Source organism: Parasteatoda tepidariorum, chromosome 1 (genome assembly GCF_982258835.1).
Source record: "Parasteatoda tepidariorum strain Cologne lab strain chromosome 1, Ptep-v5.0, whole genome shotgun sequence".
Taxonomy (NCBI): domain Eukaryota; kingdom Metazoa; phylum Arthropoda; class Arachnida; order Araneae; family Theridiidae; genus Parasteatoda; species Parasteatoda tepidariorum.
The window spans coordinates 68687023-68713124 of NC_141755.1; the positions used below are offsets into that span (position 1 = coordinate 68687023).

At 28.6% G+C, this 26102-nt stretch overlaps 1 protein-coding gene across 2 annotated transcripts in view; it reads right to left on the minus strand.

Moving 5' to 3' along the window:
• Positions 1 to 276: 276 nt before the first annotated feature.
• Positions 277 to 26102, minus strand: part of tei (irregular chiasm C-roughest protein teiresias) — a 60191-nt gene continuing 34365 nt past the window's right edge. Inside the window, exons 2-10 of one of the 2 annotated variants that reach the window (XM_016058645.4) lie at positions 14943 to 15257; positions 13306 to 13452; positions 10801 to 10989; positions 8380 to 8649; positions 7274 to 7360; positions 6136 to 6311; positions 3239 to 3419; positions 2348 to 2446; positions 277 to 383 (exon numbers count right to left, since the gene is read on the minus strand). In XM_016058645.4, coding sequence (XP_015914131.2) covers positions 2361 to 2446; positions 3239 to 3419; positions 6136 to 6311; positions 7274 to 7360; positions 8380 to 8649; positions 10801 to 10989; positions 13306 to 13452; positions 14943 to 15257 — 1451 coding nt within the window. In that variant the 3' untranslated portion in view covers positions 277 to 383; positions 2348 to 2360. Of the gene's footprint in view, positions 384 to 2347; positions 2447 to 3238; positions 3420 to 6135; positions 6312 to 7273; positions 7361 to 8379; positions 8650 to 10800; positions 10990 to 13305; positions 13468 to 14942; positions 15258 to 26102 lie in introns of both variants that reach the window. The other variant, XM_016058644.4, reaches the window with a different exon arrangement.

The window sequence follows — 26102 nt, forward strand, 5'->3', positions numbered from 1 at the left end:
TTTTACTCTTAGCGTTGTTCCCCATGTCTCTAAAACTAAAAATATTTGTTCATCTATTTATGTATTTCGTTAAATTGGATACAGCCAAATTCAATAATTATTTATTATTTTTTACGATTAATAATGCATCGTTTTAAATGGTGTGGTATGAATTATTTTTTAAGCAATTAGAATGCGTAAACTGGAATTATTATTTATAAAATTATATAATAAAAAATAACTGCTACGGGAATAATCATCGTCAACCGATCACAAATTAACTCATTATAAGTCAAATAATTAATAAAATATTTATTTACAATTCATTTACAAAGAGTGAAATATTTTTGGCGCTTTTACAGCATTTTTGATGTCATCAATTGCGAATCCATTTACTATTCTTCCTGAAAAATAAAGTAATTAGAAATATTTAAATAGAAATATCAACAATTTAAATATTAAGATTACTTGTATTTATTATTAAATACATTCGTATTTTTATCAATAAGTATACAAATTGACTGAGATTTCAAATTGTTCTATAGTAACCAGCGAATTAACTTGGAAATATGTTCATGATGTTTACTTTGTACTTATTCTGTTTTATTAAATTTGTTGTTTTAATGCTGTTGTTTACCCAGTTTAATCATAAGTACATCAAAATCCTTATTCAGAAAACACTAGTTTTCACAGAAATTAGCATATGTATGAAATTAATAAGTCAAATGTATCAGTTTGGAATTGAAAAAGTACCATCAGAGTGGAGTATAATTACATATGGCATCAATACAGCAATGCTTTCATATATGCTGTCTACTGTAGGAAGCTCGAGCCATTGCTTTTTTTCAAAACAGTTGCAAACGTGGCAAGGGTCTGAGAAGGTGGAGAATTGAGAGCAGCTATTCATATTTTTAAGGCATACCAAACATGCTTGACATGATTCAAATCCGGTGATCGAGCTGGTAACATGCACTGAATCATTTGCTGCTGAAGATAAGCATCCACGTTAAGAGCCCTGTGCGGAATGGCGTTATTGTTCTGTTGCACGAAAACATCACCTATTGCACCAGTAGAAGAGCGCCCATAATGTCACCTTTATACACGTGAGCATTCACTGTTTCACGTGAAAAGACATGCAGGTCCGGGCGTCCAGCCAAAGGGATACCACACCACATACAGACACTGCCTCCGTGGCATGCATCTCTTTCACGGATGTTTGATGAATGATATCGGGTTCTCTCCAAATTAAACAACGCTTACTATCACTAAGGAGGCTAAACCTGAACTCTTCTGTGAAGAGAACAGATATGCTGCTGCGTCCACCTCAAAGGTTCTTTTCTATAGCGTAACGAGAGTGGCACGGAAATTACTGGTCGTCTAGGGAACCAACCACTTTAGTGAAGACATCTACGGACGGTAGACGTTATCACCAATCTTCAGATGGCTGCACTAAGGGAGGATCTGAGCTAGCTCGGAGTGGCAGATCTATTCTTTTGTGAACATAACGATAAATAATCAGCTCTCATCGCAGCATTTGACCGTCCTTGGATGAACATTTTGTATGCCAAACCTATGGTTAGAAATTGTTTGAGAAGTCTATGAATCACTGAAGGACTCACATTATCTCATCTAGCCCCAACTATCTGACTTCGTCCTGCCTCCAAATAGTTATCGGCACAAATGATGCTTGGAGGTCATTGTTACAAATTGGCTACCTCAAATTTATCCACATAAATCTCTCAGAAACGAAACAAAATTCACATGCTTGCGATTAAACATGCAATTTTTTGCTCATTGCAGATGACTTTATTCAATGCAGCTCCACTAATTTATATATTGCTGTTTTACTTAGCAACTCTACAATGCAGCTCCACTAGTTTATGCTGTTTTACTTAGCAACTCTTATTTAACAACATATTCAAATTTCATTGGAATTGCATTATTTTTGAGAGAGTTATTGCTATTTTCGTATATTCCCTTAATTTATGGCAACTCCTTAATTATGGGTATTTTATGCTTCTAATATAATAGCATATATACTTGCACGTAGAAGCATATATACTTTCTAATGAGTCAAATTAAACTATATCATGAGAATTAACTTTTCCTTCTGTGTTGTGGTTAAAATCTTCGCATACACTGCTTTAACTGTTCAAGTTCTGTTAAAATCTTAATATTTAAGAGTCTAGAAGTAAACTACAAAGCTTTACTTACTTCTGCAAAACTGCAGAAGTGAATATTGTTTTTTATTGAAACATTCCGGTTAGGTTTCCTTTAATCTTACATGACAATCTTGATAAAAGATCTTCAGTAGATTATAATTTTTCAGTAGATTATGTTTACGAAATTAAAATAGAAACAAAATTACCTTCGAATAAGGGTCACCTGAATTCTAATATCAGACTGTGTTGTAACCAGGAAAGGCAAAAAGTACTAATAAAGGCCACCAAATAATACATGGAAAAATCTGAAATGCACAACAAGTTGGATAGTAAATAAATGATTATTAATTTATTCCTTTTGGATACATTCGAATATTGATATTGTTTATAAATAGTTTATTAATTTATAAATATTAGCATGATTAAATTATTACCGATTGTCAAATTCAACTTGGATAAAAACCTTTTAACCAATCTTTCATTTTATTTCCTTTTAAGCAAAGCATTTAATAAACCAAGAGAAAAAAACAACTTGTAATTTATATTATTTAAGTAATTGAGTAATCTATTAAGAATTTTAAGTCACTAAAAATGTATAAAAAATACAAATACATGTACTAAAATTAAATGCATGTACACATAATAATTTGTTTACTACTGCATTACGAATGTGGTAAGCAATTTAAATCTGAAATAAAACTATTATTATTATATATTTATGATGTAATATGCTAAAAAAGAAGCACTTAAATTTGTATAAAAACAGCTAATTTAATACAAATAATTTTGGTATTAAAATTATTTAAAAATAAAATATGTATCTTTGGGATAAAGTTAGAATGGCGCTAACTCAGCGCCATTAAAAGCTAGTACTTAAATATTGCATAAAACGAAAGATCTAAACAAATTTATTTCGAACAAAAGAAATACTTTTAATAAAAACGAAATATTCTTGAAAAAATAATTTAAAACAATAATATCTGGGTATCTTTTTTTATAAATATTCTTATCAGGCAGGACTACCAACTCCTTAAAATTATATTATTTTGAAGAGAAATACAGAGAATGTATCAAAGATGTAAATTAAATCTTGTTACCTAGTGAAGAAGAGGCAGAGGAAGAAGAAGAAAAAGAGGAAGCTTGAGTGATGTTGAGCAGGAAGTGTGCATCCGCAATTCCATTGACATTTTTTACTATCAACAATACTTCACCAGAATCCTCAACTTCAACCCTGCGCAGCTCCAGGCCACTCATGTAGCAGTTCGGAATCTCAGTCTCCTGTAAAAAGAAAATATTGTTATGTGTTCTGAAAGCTTAGAATTTTCTCAAATTATTTTATATAAGGAAGAGAATATTCACCAATATTCCCCATTCAAAGAATATTAACCAAACATTATAAAGCCGAGAAATGAAATAGATTTTTTTTAACGATAGGGATAATGGTTATTTTAAGATTGCAAAATAAAGTGTTAAGCATAAAAATTTTATGAAATAATTATTTCAAGATTTTATTTTATTTAAAATTATTTATTTTCTTTAATTATTAAGAAATGAAAGTTACCTTTCTAACTTCGAAGAGATTTTCAGGTAACGTAGCATAAAACAGTAAAAATAAAACGTTATTCGATAGAAAATAACTTATTTTTTCATGCTTTGTTTTAAATCTAAATAATTATCTTTAAAATCAAACAATGTGCCCAGAAATGAACAAGTAGAGAATATCGGAATGCTACAGGTGCTGTAATAATTTTGTGTTTGTATAAATGATATTGGGAGGACATAGTTACAAATTGGCTATTTCAAATTTCATAATTTCTGAAACAACAAAATTCTCAGGCTTGCAATCAATTTATGCTCATTGCAGATGACGTCATTCCATGGCAGCGCCATCGCGGTTTTACTTAGAAACTCTTATTTAACAACATATTCAAATTTCATTGGGGTTGGCTTATTTTTGAGAGAGTTATTGCTATTTTTGTATATTCCCTTAATTTATGACAACCAGTGTATATTATGCTTCTAACGTAAAATATATACGCTTGCAAGTAGAAACATAGATACGTACTTACTAATGAGTCAAATTAAACTATATACTGTCATTGGAATTAAGCTAATTGGTAATTAAGCTAATTAAGCTAAGACCAGCTGACCTACTTACCACCATAAATGGAATTTTTATGTCAGTACAGAAACTTACATAAGTAATATTACCCAAGCAATAATTACTCAAGAAGTAATCACTCCACAAGCAATAATTTCATGTCTCAGTTGAGAAGTTTCAATTAAAATTTAAAAAGTCTTAACTGAAAGCTGTGAAAAGCCGAATTTATACTCTCCCAGTTGTAGGAAACTTAAAATGAATACTTCAATCTGCCAATGATTAAAAAAGAACTACCAGAGATGATAGAAATTGAACTGGAAAACTGGCAAGGTAAGAGAACTTCTGATTATTATAAATTATTCATTGTTGTAGCATGCAAAATGACTCTTATGTATATAAATTAAAAAGAGAAAAATACGTAAAAATTCAAATAACAGTTAAACACAATGCTCATGAGTTTGTTTTACGGAGTGTAGAATTTAACAAATTCTAATTTTAAAATTTTGCTTTTTACAAATATTGCCGTCATTTTGCAATACATTAATTGCTGGAGTTTCTAATATTTTCAATTCAGCTAGATATTTCATAAGCTTATTACAATCATGTCACATATCTTTAATCAAATTGAATATGTCAGAAGACAGTTTTTATTTCAACACTTTTGCATTATAACTTGTTTTTTGCCACTGATTTGAATAGAAATAGTTATTCAGAATAATAGTCCACGGAATGAGGGAATTTCTGAATAGCCTTTCAGTAACTGAACTTATTACAAACGACCTGAAATAAAGGCGCTGTTTGAGCTAAGATCGATGCATTTTCTCATCGGCTTAAAACTACTAGAGGTCATTAAAAAAAGTTGAAAAGGTAATAGACTGAGTAGAAAATAGTGGTGACTTTTCCAATTAAGGTGGAGTATTGCAAAATGTTGTTGACTCTTTGAAAAGATCTGGATTTACCAGTTTCCTACACTGTTAAAATTTTCATTCTAAAATTATGGTAAAATAACTGGCAGCTGTCTGTCCCTCCGAATAACCGTAAAGTTTACGGTAAAGAATATTTTTTTCCTTTATGGTTTTGAAATAATTTACAAAAAGTAGGGTTATAAAGCCATGAATTCAAAACTATACGGTTTTTTAGCCATTTACAACTGGCATTTTCCAAAAACGTAAAAGAAAAATTTTTTTTTTAACTAGACGTAGGAGTTCGGCTTTTCGTAAGGTAATGGGCATTGGAGAGTGCCGGACACTGGAAATTCTTCATGTGTTGAAGGGAATGGAGGGAATAGTGTAGTGTCAACACTAGGACTCAAACTCCAGTTCTGCCGGTCATGAGATTGACAGATAAGCCCGCTCGGCTATGATATGAACGCAGTTGCAAGGAACTAAGTGATTTCATTAGGTGATTTTAGTGGGTGCGATAAAATTCTGATTGTTTAACCGTATTGGGTGAAAGCAGTTAAAAAACAGTTTTCTCAAACTTAACAGTTTGATTACCATTTTATTTATGGTTATTTGACTGCGTTGATTAAATATGGTAAAATAACCATTCAATAAATTGTTATTTAACCCTTTTTTCCGAGAAATTTCTAACAGTGTACTACAGTTACATCCGTGTGTCTCCGGAGAAAATATTATGTAAACAATTCAAAGTTTTAATTTTATTCTACTTTATACATTGTTTAAAAGTTAACGAAAGTTCTAAGTTTCATTAATGAAAAGTTTTTCTTTTTTTTAGAAAAGAAGGATGTAAAAAAATAATTTCGAGCAAAGAATAAATAAATACTTTTATGGCGACTTTAGATAATTCCGTATTTTTTTTAACAGCAAATAACTAATTTTCATTTAATTTCAAGTCTGTGAGTCATATAAATAATTTGCAATGTATTCTTACTGTGAGATTATAAGCTATGTAAGGATGTTGTATATCACCAGGACGAAGAACAAAACGTCGTACAATCCACAACACCCTCAGGGGCTTTTGAGTAGAGCAAAGCTGTCCTGCCAGCAGAGCAGATCTTCCGGCTATAGCCATCAAAGATTTGTTTACAGCTGTCACTTCCGGTCGACCTGAAATAAAAGAATGCTCTCGACTTTACCTTTTGCTCCACTTCCTCTGAACAAAAAATAATAGAAAATGAAGAAATGTTGATAAAAGTTTGAAAACAAAACATAAACAATGCTTAAAACCTCTATATAAAAAAGATCCCATGAGATTAATGTATTTTTCTCTGACCAAGTAACACTAGAACAAAATTTTGCCAAACGTGCGTAGCAAAAAAGTGCAATAAAGAAAATAGTAGAGTTGCAAAATTTATTTTAATAATATTCAATTTAGTAATGTAACAGAGAAATGTTAAATAATATTAAAGATTATATAAGATTTTTGATAAGATTAAACTTAAATTTAAGAAATTAAAAATTTTCGTAATCGCAGATTAAAAAAAAGTTTTAACCTATATCAAGAATTATAAACACAACGGATGGCCGTCTAACGAAAAAAATTTATATATTAAACGACTCTAACTGAATTTCCAATTCTTACTCATTTGATAAATGCTTAGATGGTTTTCGCACTTAAAACTACTTTATTGTCTAAAAAACAAGCTCTATACTAAAGACTTTAGGTCGTTATTTTATACCTCAAAGATCAAAGATACTGTAATTCCCCTTTATTTGTATATGAAACATTATTCTTGTATAATGCATTACAGAATTATTTGAAATTATTATAATTATAATATTTGTTTTAATAATATACAATTTAGAACTGTAATTTAGTAAACATTAATTTAAAAAATATAATTTATTAAGATAAAACTTAAATTTAGTAAATCAAAATTCCACAGATAAAAAATATTTACGTTAAGATTCTTTTTAACTTTTTCAATTATTGTGTATGTTCTATGCAATTGAAATCAAGTTATTTTTTTTTCTTAACTTTTCTGAAAATAGTCAATAAAATATCACAACTACTACATTCTGGAATGTTTGGTGGATACTTAATCGAAATTTATAAAACAGATAATTACCATCTGAAATGCATTTTAGATTTACAGATTGACCCAGACCAGCTGGGATGTTTGATCCTGATGCTGTTGAGACCGGAAGGTCCAAGGCTGTAAAATATAACAGAAAAGAAATATACCTTAATAATTGATAAATAAAAACATATTAATATTTGTTTGGAATACAAAAGTATTAAAATTCATCATTTAAATGTGACTTGAAAAATCTTAGAAAGTACTTAAATATACGCTAGGAACATTAAAGTACATTCTTAGCTAAGTATGATAGGAGCTGATTCTAAACAGTATAATGAGTGACACGTAAACAACTTAAAAATAACTTTTAATTATTCAGAAGAATTTTAAAAAAATGATAAATATTAGATTCTACAGTACAAAATAGAAGAGATTTTTCAAACTAAAAAATACCAAATATAAAATGTTAACTCTCTTCTTAATGCTTCTTTTAATATTTTTTTTAAAAAAAAAACTCATGGTTGAATTCTATTTAATTTATTAATTTATCATTGATTAATAAACAGTATTGTAAATTTTTTCGTTGGCACTGTTATAAAATTTAATGGATTTAGTAGAATTAAAGAATAAAAATTGAAGACAATAAAAATTTAATTTCTCTTGCTTATTAAAGGAAGGCTTATATGCTATTTTAAAACTAGTTTCTAAAGCAAAGTTTAAAATTTAATTGTTTAAAAATAATAAACGAGCTATTTTAGATTTAAGTTTGTTAAAAACTCTATAAGCCCAATTAAAAAATAAAAAAAATAATAAAAAATAGCTTTTGAACCAATAAATAAGAATAGCAATAAACCACAATAAGAATACCATATCATAACAAGAATAGTTTATGTACCAATAATAGGAATAATTTATGAACGAATAATAAGAATAGTAATTTACCATAATAAGAATACTGTACCGTAATATGAATAACCATAAAAAAATAATAATAGAGCATAAAAAGAATAACTATAACGAACCATAATAAGAATAGTTAGTGAACCAATTGTAGTCGATCTTTCGTTTAGTTTGCAATTTTATTTAGAATGAAAAAAGGAGCAACAGACACACATTGCGCAAGAATAAGCATTTAACAAAAAGATATTACTTACTGCGGACGTTCAGGAAATAGCCAAAAGATGCAAATGTTCCAAATTCATGATTCGTGGTGCATCTGTACCATCCGGCATGTTCATGTCCGATAGAAGTGAAGTTAAGATACCCTAGCTTGTCTTGTTGGACTGAAAGTGGACCATCATCTTTGACCCAGACTGGCTCACTTGGTGGGTTGGCATCCACTTCGCAACGCAAAGACACTTTCATTCGTTCCATAAGTGGAAACCCGAAACCCGGTTCTCGAGATATAGAAAATGAAGGGTCATCTGTACGTAATTATTAATTATTATTAATATCATCATCATATTATTATCATCATAATTTTAGCACCCATTACAAAGAGCAGTAAGAATTTGCATCTGTTTATTATTTCATGTACTATCATGAATGAATGAAGCATAGAAAGTAAACTCAAAAACAGACGCGATCGCCTATACTATGTTTAACACAGGTCACCTTACATATAGGTAAGCTATACGAAGGGCCATGCAAATTTTGTCTGATGAAACTGTCTGTGACTATGTCTACGTGTTCAAATTTTAATAGTTTTTCATGGAAATTAAGACACACTTACTTATTCCTTTGGATCCATATGGTTTTATAATGTTATATTTTTAGAATATTTTGCGAAAATCCTCGTAACACACTACATGTGGGTCGCATAAGAATATTTTTTTTTGATATTTCTAAGATCATACAAAAATTCAGAAAATGGCTGCAAAACTGAATCGTATCCACTCGCATTTCAAGCACTTATGAATATTCTAAAATTGGATGTTGCACTTTCTCAACATTACTAAACACATTAAAAAAATATTGGGATAAAAATGAACAAATTAACTGAAAGGGCATCTGATTTCGAGTAATTTTATACTTGCTAAATAAAAAAAAAAATCATTTTTTGATTTTTGTTGATAAAGCGTTCACCTCCCAATAAGGGGACAAAGGTTCGAATCCCAGCTGTTTCTGGTTAATACCAATTTTGCTTCCAGCTCGCGCCGACCACAGTACTGACGTGAAATATCCTCAGTGGTAGACGGATAATGGGTTAGAATCCCCCTGCCGTTGGACTAAACATGGGAATTTTTCGTGATTTTCCTTGCAACACAATTGTGTGTTAAATCCATCGAAAATGTCCTCTAAGAAAGCTAGCTTGTAACAATTCTTGAGGGGTTTCCTTGTTTTTTGGGCTGGATTCAAAATTTCAGGGCTACGTAGTTGAAAATTGATAGTTGTAAGCCCAAAATATGTTTTGTTGATTTGTTTTCTGATCTATGTTACTTCTGATGATCACAGTATTAAAAAATCACTTACAGTTAATGGTTTAAATTATGTATATCATTGTAATAACCGTGAGAGGTTTTCAAGGTCCAATACTTCCCTTAGTTAATAATTAAATAAAAAATGACTTAATCATATGACTAATTATGATAGACTATTGTGGTTCAGTTCCTAATTTGGGTACTTAACTACTAAAAATTGAAAATCGATGAGTACTACATTGTAAATGGACTAAACCATGAAGATTTTTCAAAGTTCATCACTTAACTTAGTTTGAATTAAAAAAATTTAAATTATCGTAAAAAAGTATTCCACAGTCCAAAGTCATTGAAGTATCTTCTATATAAATTAAAACCATGTATCAGAGTTAACTTAATTAAAAGTTTGAGTACTTAACCTCATTTTTCAAAATGTGTTACTTTAGTGTAGCTTTGCTTTTAATATACTTCAACGCAGTAATTTTTGGAAAAAATAATAATATTAGCGGTAATCATCAATATTAGGTGCTTGATTGAAATTAAATAAAAAATATGACTGTTAAGATATGTAAAAGATTAGAATTTGTACTTAATATGCCATATATTTAAAAGTAAAATTCAGTTGTAAAAAATCAAATAATGTTTTTAAAAAAATATACAATATTTTTAAAAACAAGAATTTGATTAAAATTTAAATCAGGTTTCTAAAAATGAATATTCCTTTTAAGAAATACTTATACTTTTAAAAGTAAGAAATTCCTATGAAAAATAATGCGAAATAACAATTATGAAGAAAAATTTGCGAAAAGGATTATAAACAAACCGCTATAAAATGGGGAAGAGTGTATATGCTCTTACTCTCGCTGTGATTTTGCTTTATGAGTTTCATTGGCGATAAGCCCTTGACATGAAGGCAGTGATAAATCATCTCAATCTAATTTACCGGCAAGGCAGTAGGGAGCATCAGAGGTTTCGAGATGAGGGAAGCTTGAGAAAAGCCTTTTCCAGGGATGAAGGGCCAAGAATATTTTATGGTAAAGTTGGATTTTATAATAAAATATTCCGGTACTACATAAGTTAATTCGTTCCAGAATTTTGCAACAGTGCAATTAACATAATATTTATAGTACATAGTTCAATGAACGAGTTTTAACTTACATAAAACATTAAGTGAAGCGCTGACCGCAGCTGCCTGCAGCCACGATACGTGATGCACTCGGCATATGAGTTCTTTGTTGTGCACTCTTCTTGTGACGTTTAGAGCAAGAACGCTTCGACTTGTGTAAGCATCGTCTTCCGCTGAAAACTCTACAAACAATTCACTTGACGACGTCAGATTGGCTTCACCTAATAAAAATAAAAAGTTTTAACATATTGTATTTCTTTAATTACTTAATTTAATTATACATTTTGTGATTGTGTATTTTAAATCATATTGGCTACATTTGATGTGTTGATTTTCCCAACCGTGAGTTCGCTACTATGAGTCCGAAATAGTTAGTCATAACTGTTAGATCAATTTCGGCTTATGTTTAACCACTGTCAATTCGATATGAAAAAACAAACAAACAAACGTCGATATGAAAAAAGTCATAGTTCTGAGAAAAAGGAAAAGCGTTGATAGTCTGTTTTCTTACTTTAAAATCTACTTTAACAATGCATTGCCTGAGCTCATTAAAAGTTGGAAAAAAACTGAATTTTTCATTAATTGTGATAATTTTCATATAGGGGAAAAATATGACCTAACTGGTGATTTTATAAAAGGCTCAATAACTTCAAAGCTATTACTGAAAATTATATGCATAGTTTAAATTATAGTTTTGCCTTCATTGTTAGATATTGAAACCATAGCTTTTTTTATTTTCCTTGGCATAAAAAACACAGTTAAATCTAATTTAAATTGAGTAAAATGGAAAATACGCAATTTTCATTGTTGCAATAGAAGAAATTTGTGGAAATTCTGCAATGAGATGCAAGCTTTATTTATTCATGATAAATTTCATATCAAGGAAGCAAGTCTGCTTTAAGATAAACTGCATAGCTCTTTTTCATTCAGCAAGTTTTCAAGAAGTTTTAGAGAATAACAACAATAAACACTGCAGGTATAAAGCTAAAAATTAAAAAAAATTGCAAAGATTTTAATTTTAAACACCAAATTAAAAATTGGTTTCACCAAATTAATGCCTCATATATAAATTATCTGATTATGCAAATAAATTATATTATGAAGTAAAATCCCTGGAAATTAGATATTTTAAACTCACTAAAAATACACAATGCTTGCAATGTCTAAAAACCAGTTGAGCGAAATGAAGACCCAGAAAAGGAATCCCAACCACTGTTCCGTTTTTAGGAGCGAGCTTATCGCCATTGATGATGGACTTGCCTCAATACTGTCTCTTTCAATTCCGAAAGAGATTTGGATCCTTACCGACAGTAGAAGCGCTGTTCAGCACTTGGCTAGCTGGCACACAGGGAGGGACAATACTAGCACGAACATCCTTTATAAACTTTTACACCTCTCCAAATATTGTCGAATTCACGTACAATGGATACCCTCACACGTAGATATATCAAGCAATTAAATGGCAGATAGTCTTGCCAAGGCAGGTGCAGCTGAGGCCACTGCGCCTCCAATGTTTTTTACCTCCTCAGAGCTCTTTTCCATTGCTGAAGCCAAAAATAAATCAGCATGGCTCACTCCACCCAGTCACAATTGCTATCAGGGTACCAGACCGGGTAGCTGTATGACAACTGACAAAGACCGTCAGTCTCAAACCGCCATAACACGTCTCCGCTGTGGACACCTGAAATCACTGAGGTACTCTGGAGGAGAAAAGTGTTTTGCCCTCTGTACCAAGTGCTCTTCGGCCCAGGCACCCCCTGAACATCTACTGGACTGCCTCGGTCTTTTAATACGAGACCTTATAGAAAGACCTTTACTTGTTTTAGACTTTTTGAAGGTGAACAAACTCATGGACCTTGTCTAGCTAGGCTAGAAATGGGGATTTGAAAGAAGAAGAAGAAGATGATGTCTAAAAATAGATATGTAAGTTTAGTTGCCGTCTATTTTGGAATTGTATGACCACTTGAGTTGCAAGAATGAAATATAAAGATCAGAAACAGTATTGTCAGATTTAACGGATGAATAATCAAGTACATGATTATAATTTTATTTGGGCATCGAATAAAATTAATTGTTCCTCCCCCTTTATATATCAAATGTTTAAGACAGCTTTTATGTAAAATCATTTTTCCTATTTCACATGTTACAATTTGATAATTAATTAAAATGTTTTAAAATGTTTGATAATTAAATAAAATGTTACACATTTTATAATTTTTCTTCCTGTTTTGTTAAAAAAAAACAAATGCTTCAAGGCTACAAAGTTTGACCCATGTCCTCTTGCATCAAAATCAACGCTCGCTTTTTCAAATAAAATAAACTACACGAAAAGTAATCTAGCTAAATTAAACGTAATTAATACCAGCTATGAATAACTTAGTAAAAGAAATTAATATTAGTTAATTAATAAGTAAAAACAATTTTAAAGTTATCAATGCTACTAATAAATTACCATTATCATTGGTAACTCAACATACAGTTATTAATTAGATAGATTGATGAAAATGTTTGATAGATAGATAAGTGACTTGCCGCACCTATGGACCACTGGATGTGTCGAACTGGTGGAATTGCACCTGAAACAACGCAATGTATTGAAAGCTTCTGCGGTTCTCTGACTGTGACTGTCGCTTGATGAACTAATCTCCGTCCCTCTAACTCCAGGTAAGGATCTGATGGAGAATCTGAAGAAAAAGGACCTACACTTATTTTAGTAGAGTATGGTTTTAAAATGAAGAGCTACACTCGTCAAGCTACCTAGTAATTTACTACATTGTAAATTATTTCATAAACAAAGGAACAATGAGTGCAATTGAAACAGAACTAAACATTTTGTCAAAGAATTGAAGTTTTCTATTAATTTTCTCAATCTGATTTCTTGTTGGAACACGAATGTGATGAATTACTACATAGATTTGCCTTGATGAATGAATATGGTACGAATGAAAGAACTTTAAAATAACCGAAGACATCATTGATAATAAAATAATTGAGGCAATTTGCTATCAAACTATGTCCATTTCTAGAATATAAACACTTCTTTAAAACTCGAACGTTAAGAAATTTTCATAAGATGTCTGAAGTTAAAAAAAATCGTGTTTTGCTATTTCAAAAGACATTTTTCAAAATTATTTAATTTCTTCTGCTGTAATTTTTACACGTCTTTTATAGAATTTCTTTGACTTAGTTTATTAGTCATGTATGTTTAAGAGAAGAGCGGCAAAGATATCTGGAGACGGAGCTTCAAACACATTTACATTTTTATTTATTTTTCATTTTTTTAAATCCCTAAAGCAATCGGTCTAAGCCTAAGTATCTTCAACCATTCTTAGACATGGCTAAAAAGAATAGTAAAGCCAGATTTGCTATGCAAGAAGCTATTTTGAAATTAATTTGTTATTCATCAAATATTTATGTTTGCTGTAATTCAGCAACAGTCACTGATTTGAAAATTAAGAAAAATATTATGTAAACTAATGACAAAGCAGGAGGATTATCTATTATATATAACTTCGTGGTAATAAAGTTGGGTGTAAGGATTTATAGGCTAATGTATACATACACAATTACTGCAGTCGTCAGAGCGTCGATCTTATGAACACTTAAAAAGTTTGAGGACAAACCATGATTTTTAATTTACTATCATATCATTAATGCAGAACTAGAGTATAAAATTTTTCATAGAGGTCAATAAAAATCACAAATTTAATTAGAAAATGTTTAAATAGCTAAGAGTGTTTTGAAAATGTTGAATATTCGCTTAATTAATCTTCCTAGACTACTTTTATGAAATTTCTAAAACTTCTTAACTGGCTCATAATTTATTTTAATATTTACAGATTTACTAGATATCAAATTATGTATTAACATCTGACATGATAGTTACAAGTAAAAATTATTAACGATATCGAGGTTGACATAAATAGCATTAAGGAAAGAGTTTAGATTGATCAAGATAATTTCATGTAAACAATAACTTTCTCTATTGAGCACATTAATTGAACACATCAATTACATTAATTTTAAAATACCGCATGCAGTTAATTTGAACAGTATAAAATCTTTTTAATTAAACTAATCAAAAATTAAAAATACTTTCTTTAAGTCTAATTCAAACTGTTACTTAAACTATTCTTTCGTCCTAAATGTAATTTCAAAAATACCTATTACTTACTCCCGACTACGAGATCTAAAACTTTGGCTACTTTACGAACTGATCCATCAGCTCCTAACTCCCTACAATCCCAACGACCTGCATCAGATCTGCGAGCATCAGCTATGGTTAGCGCAGCAGTGCCATCAGGTGAGATATTCCAGTGACGTCTCTTGGAGGAAACTAGATCAAGAACTATAGGAGCTCCATTTTGGAGCCATTGAACACTACCTCCTGGTGTAGACAATGGACAAGGGATACTGATACTTTCACCAACCTGTATCGTCTTTTCCAACGAGGAATCTTCCATGCAGAAAACCATCTGAAGAATGCAACCTAAATATAAAAAAATATAGGTTAAATTGTTTCGACTTTTCAAACTATTTTAAATTTTTAAATTATTCTGAATTTTTAAATTATTTTGAATTTTTAAATTATTTTGAATTTTTAAATTATTTTGAATTTTTAAATTGGTTTACGATTTTTATATGAAAATTGCGATAAAAACATATTAAAAATATAGTACTCTAACAGAAGCATATTCGAGTAAATTAAAACGCTAATTCAGGCTGTATATGATTCACCGTACTGAAACTTATGATGTATTTTCAGAATCTTTCTTAATAATAGAAGCAAATTAAAAAGTATTTGAGAGGAGCAAATTTATCTTAACTGATAACATTTTTCAAATCATTCGAGATGTTTTTTTTAAAAAAATGGAGTTAAATATTCCCAAATCAGTTTAATTGTTAGATGAAATTGGAAAATAATTCTTGATAATCACGTTTCTCCCTATTTCACCTTTTCCAGCCATCAAACAAATCTCGATTTCAGATTAAGTCTCCCCTCTAGCATTAAAAGTTTCTAAAGGTATGATAGTATATTTGCTGTTCATTCTCTTAAATACATATTTGCAAACCCTAATGGGAAAACAATGTTTCGAAAAATACATATTGTGGGTACTAATTAAACACTCTGCATTTTCAATGAAACTACAAAGGGATGACGTTATTCAAATCAATATAAATTAGAAAACAGGAATTTTGTCAGGATAATAACTTTAAATAAATAAATCAGTCTACACACATATATCTAAAGTAATCTAGGAAAAGGGTTGAATATCTTTCTTGCTGGGGGATGACAATAATATATAAAGAGACACTATTTATATAAAGTAATTATAATATCGTTTATTACATGCTTATTACATTTAATAGAAATCATTTTTATTTGTCCAACTTTAAATATAACTAAAATCTGCATAAAAATCCATTGAGGGATCAGTTTTGCAATAGAAAACAATTAAAAATGGAACAAAAACCCACGCAGTATAATATTTTTTCTTAAAGAACTTTGATTTTAAACCATTCAAATTTAACTAATACCATGCTGATTCTAACTCTCAATTTCCAAGTCCTGATAGACGTATTTAAAGCATTAGCACGGTTTTTTAAAGAAAAAAGAAGAATAAAGTTAAGGAAAACAAACAGGATTACACTAAAAAAAAATCTGGATCAAATTACGGTAAAAAGTACTGGCATCCTGGGTGAAGGATCCGTAAAACTATTTTTACTGTGAAATTTATTTTTTCTGTAAGAAATTATACCGTATAGTTTCAAGTAATAATTATTTAGCAACAGTAATTCAGAAATTTTACAATAAATATAACTGTAAAAAAATTACGGTATATTACATTTTTTGTTCCATAAAATTTTACAGAAAAAACTGAATTTTAGGTATTAAGGTAAAATACACGGTATTTGCATATTATGTAGCTGATCTTGCATAGTTTTAAACTTCTTTGCAGTAAATTTTTACGGAACGAAAGGGCTAATGTACCGTAATTTTTTCAGTAATATTTATCCCGAATCACTGTAATTAAATATTAATGCGAAAACTACGTTATAAAATTTTGCGGTAAAAATAGATTTTACGATAAAATGGATTTTATGGATGTTGCACTCAGGATGAAAGTGCATTTTGCCGTAATTTGATCCGGAATTTTTTACAGTGCACGCACAGTTTTACTCGATAAATTAAGTGTATTTTTTATGTAAAATCAAAATATCGATTTTTATATAACTAATAGTATTACTAATTTAATAACTAAGACGTATAAGCTTTCTGCGTCACAGTAATGTTTTAATACCAAACAATTTTAATAATTGTTAGTTTAGTCTACGAGCATTTTCGAAATACAAAACAAGATAAGCGAGGGAAGTAAGCACAAGTCGCGATTATAGAACTAGTTCTCTTTGTATTTGCTTACTTAATAATCGTATATATTGAATTCAGTTAAACTAACTAATTGGAATTTTTCTTGTTGTTCTCTTGGAATTTTTCTGAATACTATTTTGTGCCCCGAATCAAGCAGTTTATATTCATTTTTTTTTTAGAGAAAGCATATAAATAATTCTTTTCAATTCTTTTTCATGGTGCCAATTTTTTTTAAAATTATTTTTAGAGTTAAATAATATGCATCCATCTATCACAACAACTTTTAAATGCATTTACGTGATTCTTTAAAGTAATTCGTCGAACCATTCAGATTCTTTTCCCTTTTCCGAAAACTAATTCTCATTCTGTCAAGCTAGGAAAAAAGAAGGAAGAAAAAATGCGATAAAAGACACCGTCTTAAAGACGATATATGAAACAAAAAATACTTGAAAGTTTCAACATGTATTTGAAACAAAATCGAGTATTTGCAGCCATTAATCATTTTACCAGCTTTGAGATGCAGAAAAAAAAAGAAAGTGATAAATTCTCATAAAGTGATAATAAGGTTTTTTTTGTCTTTCTTCTTCTCTTTTTCTCCTCTTTTTTCCGTTTGTTCTCTTCTTTTTTTCGTAAGGATATTGCAAAAACGATTCGCGACACTAATGAATTCAGGAATAAGAAATTTTTTAACTACTTAATGTGTGTTTATAATGGATGGGAGGAATAAAAATACACACAAATAATCTGACTCATATATAAAAAGATTAATGAAACAAATTATATTTATTACAATTTATAATATTTCTTTTAAAAAAAAGATTAATGGTACAACTAAGTTCAATATTAAATAAAATAATTAGTTTTCTAATATTTAATAAATAAACATAATTAATCAGAGACACAATCTTAATTTTCCTTAAAATATCATAAAAAGACTTATAATTATCATAAATGTAAGCAATACAGTTTTTCCAAAAATGATTCGTGTCACAATAAAATCAATGATAAAATCAGAAAAAAATTTATGATTTACTTAATGTTGACTAAAAAAATGATAGAATACAAACCATCTGACATTTATTTAAATTGTTGAAATAAATAAATTATATATAAAAAATAAAAAGAGAATATAATGCAGTACACGGAAATATTGTTTTATTAAGTATTGCATTTTTTCATGAATAAAATTATTAATATTATTTTTTTAACGAACAATCGAATTAGAATGAAAATTCTCCGTAACAGTTACTTGTAAAAATATTTCTGTTCGTAAATTGATATTTAAATTCATAAAACACTAAATCTAGTATAGCATTAACGACAATTTTTATACGAATAAAAACTCCAAAATCATATAGAAAAAAATTATAATATTAAATTATATTAAGTTCTATGTGAAATAAATCCTATCGAATCAATTATTCAGACATTATTTTAAAATTTAAATGCAGTGATCCAAAGCATAAATTGAATTAAAATCATATCAGAACTAAATCAATTCCCAAAAAAACTCAGAAACAACACTAAACAAGATATTTTACCAATTTCTTTTATGTACGATTTGCTCTGGAATAAAAACAATTTTCCATTACTGCCATGAATACTTTAAATTATGGATGCATTCGTTTTAGATTAGTTCTTAATCTAATTTAAATCTTCAAAAAATTAAAATTGAAAAATATTCCAGGAAATTTGAATATTTTTTCTTGGAAATGTTAACAAAATGGTATTTTGATTGAAATTAAATATAAAAAGTTATGATAGAATATATTCGTAATTGTTTCATGATCATAGCTTATACGTAAATATTTTTATATATTATGACTATAACCTGCAAATAAATGTTACGATATTTATTACTTCTAACGACTGTTGTTGTCTTGGTCATACACTGTAAAAAAAATTTCCGATCTCATTCAGGTATAAAGAACCGGCATCATCCATAAAATCCTTTTAACCGTTAAATCCATTTTTATCGTAAAATATACCATAATTTTTACAGTATCATTTATTTAATTAGAGTAATTTAGTGATTTTCCAATAATTATTGCAGTGAAAATTACGTTATATCAGATTTTTTGTTATGTAATATGTTCCAGTAAAAATGCTTTCGGTAAAAGATAATGCCACCTTAAATTCTGGTGATTATTGCCGCATTACCGTGAAAGTATGAAATTCAAAATGCAAAAGTTATTTTAATTGTGTGTTATATATTTTTTTAATGATATATTTTTTCACGTTGAATTAATTTAGTTGCAGAAGGATATTTTTTTCTGAATTTATAAGAAAAAAATGTTTTTATCAGAGTAATTGTAATATAATCTCCCGCAAAAATAATTTAAACTTTGTGAACAAACTAAAGATACTCGAGAGAAACTAAAATTCTTGAGCACTGACCATTTTCAACCTCTTCTGCAGAGTGGAAAAATCCAATTTCAAGAGTTGAGTGAAAATCCCATCTTACCTTAACGGTAGTCAAAGTATAGCAGTTTTTTCGAGATAAAAAAAGAGATAAAAAGAGTTTTTCCCTACTCTAGTAGTGTGCGTGATTGCATGTGTGAAGAAGTTGTTATTACATGCCTTCTATTTTTGTCTACAGAAAGTGGAATCAGAAGAACAAGTCGAAAAAATAACTTGTGCACACACTAAAAAGTATTTATTTTTTATACGTATGAACAGTTCAAAAGTGCGGAGGATAAATAAAATATAAATAATATTAAAATAAATAGCAATTAAAATGAAAAAAATTATCCAATTCAGTATTTTGTAATTATTTCTTCCAAATTAACATTGAAAAAAAAAAGAATCTGATGATACTAAGTACCTAATGTACTACATTGAGAGCGGATCCGGATTAAATTAACGGTATAAAGTACCGGCACTTTGGGTGCATTATCCGTAAAATTCATTTTGACCGTAAAATGCATATTTACTGTAAAATCCTTTTAACCGTAAATTATTGTGACCTAAATTTTACAGTGATATTTATTTAGTTAGAGTGATTCAGTGATTTTATGGTGATTATTACTTTAAAAATTACGGTGTTAGAGATTTTTTTGTTCCGCAGCGAATGCAAAAAGTATCCAAAAAATTTAAACCTCTATCAACTTTTTTCTTATTTTAGTTATTTTTTAAACACGTAGGAATAGAATAAAAAAATAAAGAAAATAAAAAAAAATAAGTGAATTCCTTTACTCTCGAAAAGTACTCTTTAAAGCTACGATTGCTTAATATGATAAAAAGAAATGTAATAAGCTGGTAAAACGTAAAAAAAATGTAAATAAATAAAATTAAATAAATAAACGTCTCAATTAAAATATTTGTCCCATTATATAAAAAATATATCCATTCTCTTATTTCTCTGATTTCTTTTAGAAAACAATTGCTAAAAATTAAGACCATTGGGATTTTTTAAGTGCGTAAGACAATAATACATCTATTTCTTCTCTGCAAAATAAAAGTTTCAAGGAAACTTCTCAACTTGTTCACAAACAAGGCATCTACTTTTCAATTCTTTAAATGTATTTTTCTTTATGAATACATTTGTATGTTCTTTGTTCTTTGTCCTCTAACACACCATTGACTGCTTGTTTAGCAATGAAGTGAAAATATCAAGTTCCAAATAGAGCTTTTAATTGCTATGGAGTGAAGAGATTTTATTCCAATAGACTTAGCGAGATCCTTTAAAAAATTCCAGTAGCCATTGAAATAATTCATTTCTAAAGAATTATTATATTATTGAAATTAACTAACTTCCCGGAATATGTGAATGAGTAATTGTTTAATCGACATAATATAAATTCTTAGACATTAGTACTTAAAGTAGAACTTCAATAAAAGCCTTTACTTTTTCTAAATAATTGGGTTAAAAAACACGCTGTTCCTATTTAATTTTCAAAGTGTAATTAATTAATTATTCTTAAAAAAGGGAATCATCAGGTAAAGTTTATACGCCAATTTATTTTAATTTATCCGTAAATATACATAAACATAATAAAATTTTACAAAGTTAGTTATATTTTATGTATTTAATTACTGAACTACAATTACTACACACATTATGTACATTGAAGACTTTCTTTCAGTCTTATGGCAGTAGATAATCTATATTATGGTAATAACATCTAATGGTTTAATAATGGTATATAAGGAGTAAATTTTACATATCTTTTTTTAAATACAATTAAAAAGAGCAGTAAATTTTACAGAAAAAAGATTTTTTTTCCAAAACAATAAATTTTCTTATTCATGTTCGTTATGTATATAACATTTAGAATAATTTAAAATTAAAACAAACTAAAAGTAATTCGATTGTCTTTTTTCAAAAACTTAATATAATAAATTTAATTTTTAGTATGTAATACCTCTAATTAACGTAAATATTAATGATGGTAATAATGCTACCTAAATGTTATGATTTTTTCATGCTGTTTAAAATTTCGCATGTAACATTTTTTTCAAAAACTTCTAACATTCACTTCACTAATTTTTAAAAAAACTCTAATTAGGATTTTTTTTAAATGTACAATAATTTTAAAACAAGTCGTCAAGAGATTCAGCTGTGCAAAGTGAAACCTTGACTGAACCTGAATGAACTTGAGAAAAACAAATTGAAAAAATACCAACAACTGGAAAAATTTACCGTGTTTCTGGTTCTATTGAAATACCAAAAAACTCAGTAAGTTTACCAAAGGCCTTTGATAATTATTTTGGTAAAATTTACAGTAAAATATGGTTTTATAATAATGAGATAAAATTTAGTAATCTAATCATGATACCATGGAACATTGCATGAAAACCATTTATACGGTTAAACTTACTTTTTATTTTTTACTAAATGTTTGGTATTAAGAACTATAAATTTTAAAACCAGAATTCCCGGTATGCCGTTGACATTGGAAGGAGAAAATTACTAAATGAATGGTTTAAATTCCGTATATTTCGGTTTTTCTTACCAGAATTATTGGCGTTACCAAGTTATAGGTTATATAATTTCTATGCAGTACTCCGATTTTACCAGAGCTTTTCTTCATGTGTATTCGTAGAATATCACTGTTATATATGAATAAAAATTTTATTAACACAGGTTTTGAAAACTGTTCATTCTTTGTTATACTCTTTGTTTTATATCAATAAGATATTTTTGATATTTAAGTATATTTTTTTTTGTTTCTTTGTTCTGAAATTGCAGTCAGTAAAATTAATTTGTATAAATACTGAATACATTTAAAAAAACTGAATCTAAAAGACTATTAAGAAAAAACTGGGGAAAAGTTTATTTCTTAGCAACAAAATGGCTTCAGTTATGATATCGTTACATTTTAAAATGTTCTGAACTAAAAAAAAAATTCATCTAAAAATTTAAAATGTTACTTTATGAAAGTTTCATTATCAACTATTCAACAAAATTTTTAAACACACTTGCTACAAAGCAGAATGTTTTCCTAATTTAAAAAAAAAAAAAAAAAAAAAAAAAAAAAAAAAAAAAAAAACTAAACAAAAGTTTCAGTTAATAATTTTTTTTAAAATCTAAAATGCGTCATATATATGTTTCTGTTAAAGTGTATAAAACACTAACCGCTAACTAACAGATTAGCAAGATAATTCAACAGATTATCTTGCTAATCTCCATATTAAATAATGTGATCCGTTGAAGTTCAAATAAATTATTTAATTTCTCAAATCGCCTAGATAATTGCAAAGTAAGAATATAATCTGACCAGTATCCACTAGGCACTCATTAAAGGGGAAAATAAGATCATTGTTGGAACAAGAGAAACGTTTCTCTGCGCATAAATTATCATAATGTGTTTATTTAATTTTCACTATCTAGGAAATAAAGGCACAAACCATCAACTAAAATGTAAAAAAATCAGCACAAATCAATCATTAATCACTTTAAAAGCTGTAATTCCGGATTACAGACAATCAAACGGCTTATTCGAGTTATTATTCGAGTTCTTCCGCAACAGCCTATTGTGAGCCAGGAGAATCATTGAGTTAGGGCTTCCCATTTTCGCGATCAATGGCATGAATGTAGCAATGTGGTCAACATTGCGCACCGGCCACCTTTTCTTCCTAGAAAAGCAGGTACCCATCAATCTGAAGCTAGGAGTTCTTTAAGCCGTTTTCCGGAATTAAACCATAATTATTCATAATGACAATCCAATGCCTTAACCACTGAGTCATAGTTGCTCAAAGACTTATTAAAATTAAGAAATTAACGATTCGCCATAGATTTATTGTTCAATATCTAAAGAATCAAGTTAATAAATCTAATCAAACAATCGACAAATTAGTTGATAGAATGAGTAAAGCATACTTTTGAATTTAAAGACTGTAGACAACCATCAATGCATACCTAGGTGTATTGCAAAACTCGTGATTCTGCACTTTAATGGATTACTCTCGGTAATAAGCAAATTAACGGCTTTCGAGCTCCAGTGGTAACATACATATTAATCTCACCGAATTGTTCTAATATAATCAGACTCTTTTGGAATGACAACATAAAGAACATCATAAGTACCTAAAAAGAACATAAGTGGTCCTTTACTGAAAGGATACAAAATTGAGGATGTCGCAAACGAAAGATAAATTGACCCATCTGCTCTAGAGGCCCTTAAACACTTTTCAAGTTCTCGGTCAATAAAGAACCCCCTCTATTATCCAATTACTGTCCGTCACACCAAAAATGTCATCCCTGTTTAGGAACGATGAAAGCAAATAACAAAATAAACCATCTTTCTCCATCTTTCAGTTTTTAGAAAGTTTAGTTTATTTTTTGGCAACAGAAATATGCTTAATTTAAGAGTTTATCGTTCTCGTCCAAAATATTCTAAAATATTGCTTTTTTTATTTATATTTTTATAAGAAAATTTTGTTTACAATAGGTTAATACTGCAGTAAAAATAATGTTTTGAAATTCATTGATTTGTACATCCTGTTTAGCATTGCTGTACGCCTGGAATCTAAAAATATAAAGGAAATACATGCCCAAGTATCTTTTTGATTGCATATTAATTAAAAAAACATGAATACATTTCATTTTCCACAATCGAAAAGAAAGTATAATAGCACTACACCTACTTCAACGCTTTTTTTAATTTTCAGATAAATCAGAAGTATTATGTATTATTAATTATTAATAAGAAAGTATTAAGCAAATATTGAGTAAATGTAGATCATTGATAAGGAGATGATATTATCAGAATTATTATTTATTACTGAGAAATGCGTGACCTTCAAATGTTTCTTTAAATGATATTATAAACTTTTATATTAATTATTAGCATGGATGTTTATAAAAGTAAGACTATATCAATAAAAAGGAATAAAGTTTTTTTCTTTAATAAATTGTTATTTATGTAAGAATATTCATTTATAAATAAATCCTAACAAAGATATCCGATTTTTTTCATTTATCCTCGTTTGTTGCTGCGTTTTTCAACATATTCAATATGCAGGCGAGTTTTGTCAATTGGTATTTTACAGTATTTCTGATTGAATGCAAGATTGGGCAAGTAAATGTAAATAATGCGCGCCAAATCAGAATTTTTACATGCTCCTAGCATGACGTTTAGTGTAATTTTCGAGCATTGCTATGCGCATTTTTGCCTAGCCAAAAAACTGTTTTTCAACCGAGTTAAAAATATTCTTCACGCATTAATTTTTACGCACTTTTTCAACAGTTATCAAGCAATCATGATAACGATTTTGGAAAAAAGGTTTATTTGATTCTTATACAATAATCCTATGTTTGATGGCTATCCTTATTTATTCACTTTATTCAAAGTATCGGAAAAAAGCATAATAAAACTTAAAGGGAAAATATCTATTCAACATCATTTAAAAAAAATTTTATTATTATTTTAAAATGTATACCTAAAACTTTTTAATGATTAGTTAAATACTTAATATAAAATTTATGTAAAGTTTCTGACAATAGTAGAAAATGTTTATTAATGTATTGTTAAATATTAATTTCATACGTTTTGTTAGGAAAATTAAGTATAAAAATTAATTCACTCATTTCTAAAATGAGACTGGAAGGTTAATGTCATAATTACGTCTAGTAATTTTCTATTTGCATTTATAGTTAAATAAAGAATTTGAACTGCGTTTTGAAACTAATAAATATTTTAAATTTATCTTTAATTTACTTCATAGAAATTCATAATCTTTCTTCAAAATAAATAAGTAAAGAGATTATACAGCAAAATGAATCGTTTTATTCGATAAAAAAATAATATTAATGAAATATTGAATTAAAATTTGATAAAATATATTTTTCATAGTTTTCTCCTACGCAGTTTTTCTTATAAAATATATTTCTTTTATTTATGACAGTGTTTTTTTTAAAATTTTCTTATTAAATTAAGAATCGGTTTTTAAAGGTACTACTATATTTGTATAATAACAAAATAGTATTATAAATCAATACGGATATTTTTAATATACGCTTACTATAATTAGAAACATACATTACAATAATACGCATACGTAAACATTAATAACAAGCATAAATCAGTCATTTATACCTATAAGATGACAAGTTCTGACTGACTAACTAACAGACGGATTCATCGCAGAGCCTTAACTACTGAAGCTAGAAACATGAAATTTGGACAATCGATTTCTTTAATGAAGTAGGCACCCACTACGAAAGGATCTTTTTGATATTCCACCCCTTGAGGGAGTTAAAATATGGGTTGAAAGCATGTTTGAAAATACTCGCAATCATTAAGAAAACTGGTCTTTAGTTTTTTGGTTAGAAATGCAAATTTCAACGTTTTTGGAAAATCAACCCCTAAGAGGGTAAAATAAGAGAAGAAAGTTTCTTTTAAAAACGAGTTGATTTCAAAGCGAGTATTATAAAAATTATAAGAATTTGATATTTGCCCGAAATATTTCTCAGATTTCAACACCTGAAAAGTGTACCACACTGTTCTAGAACTTCTAGAT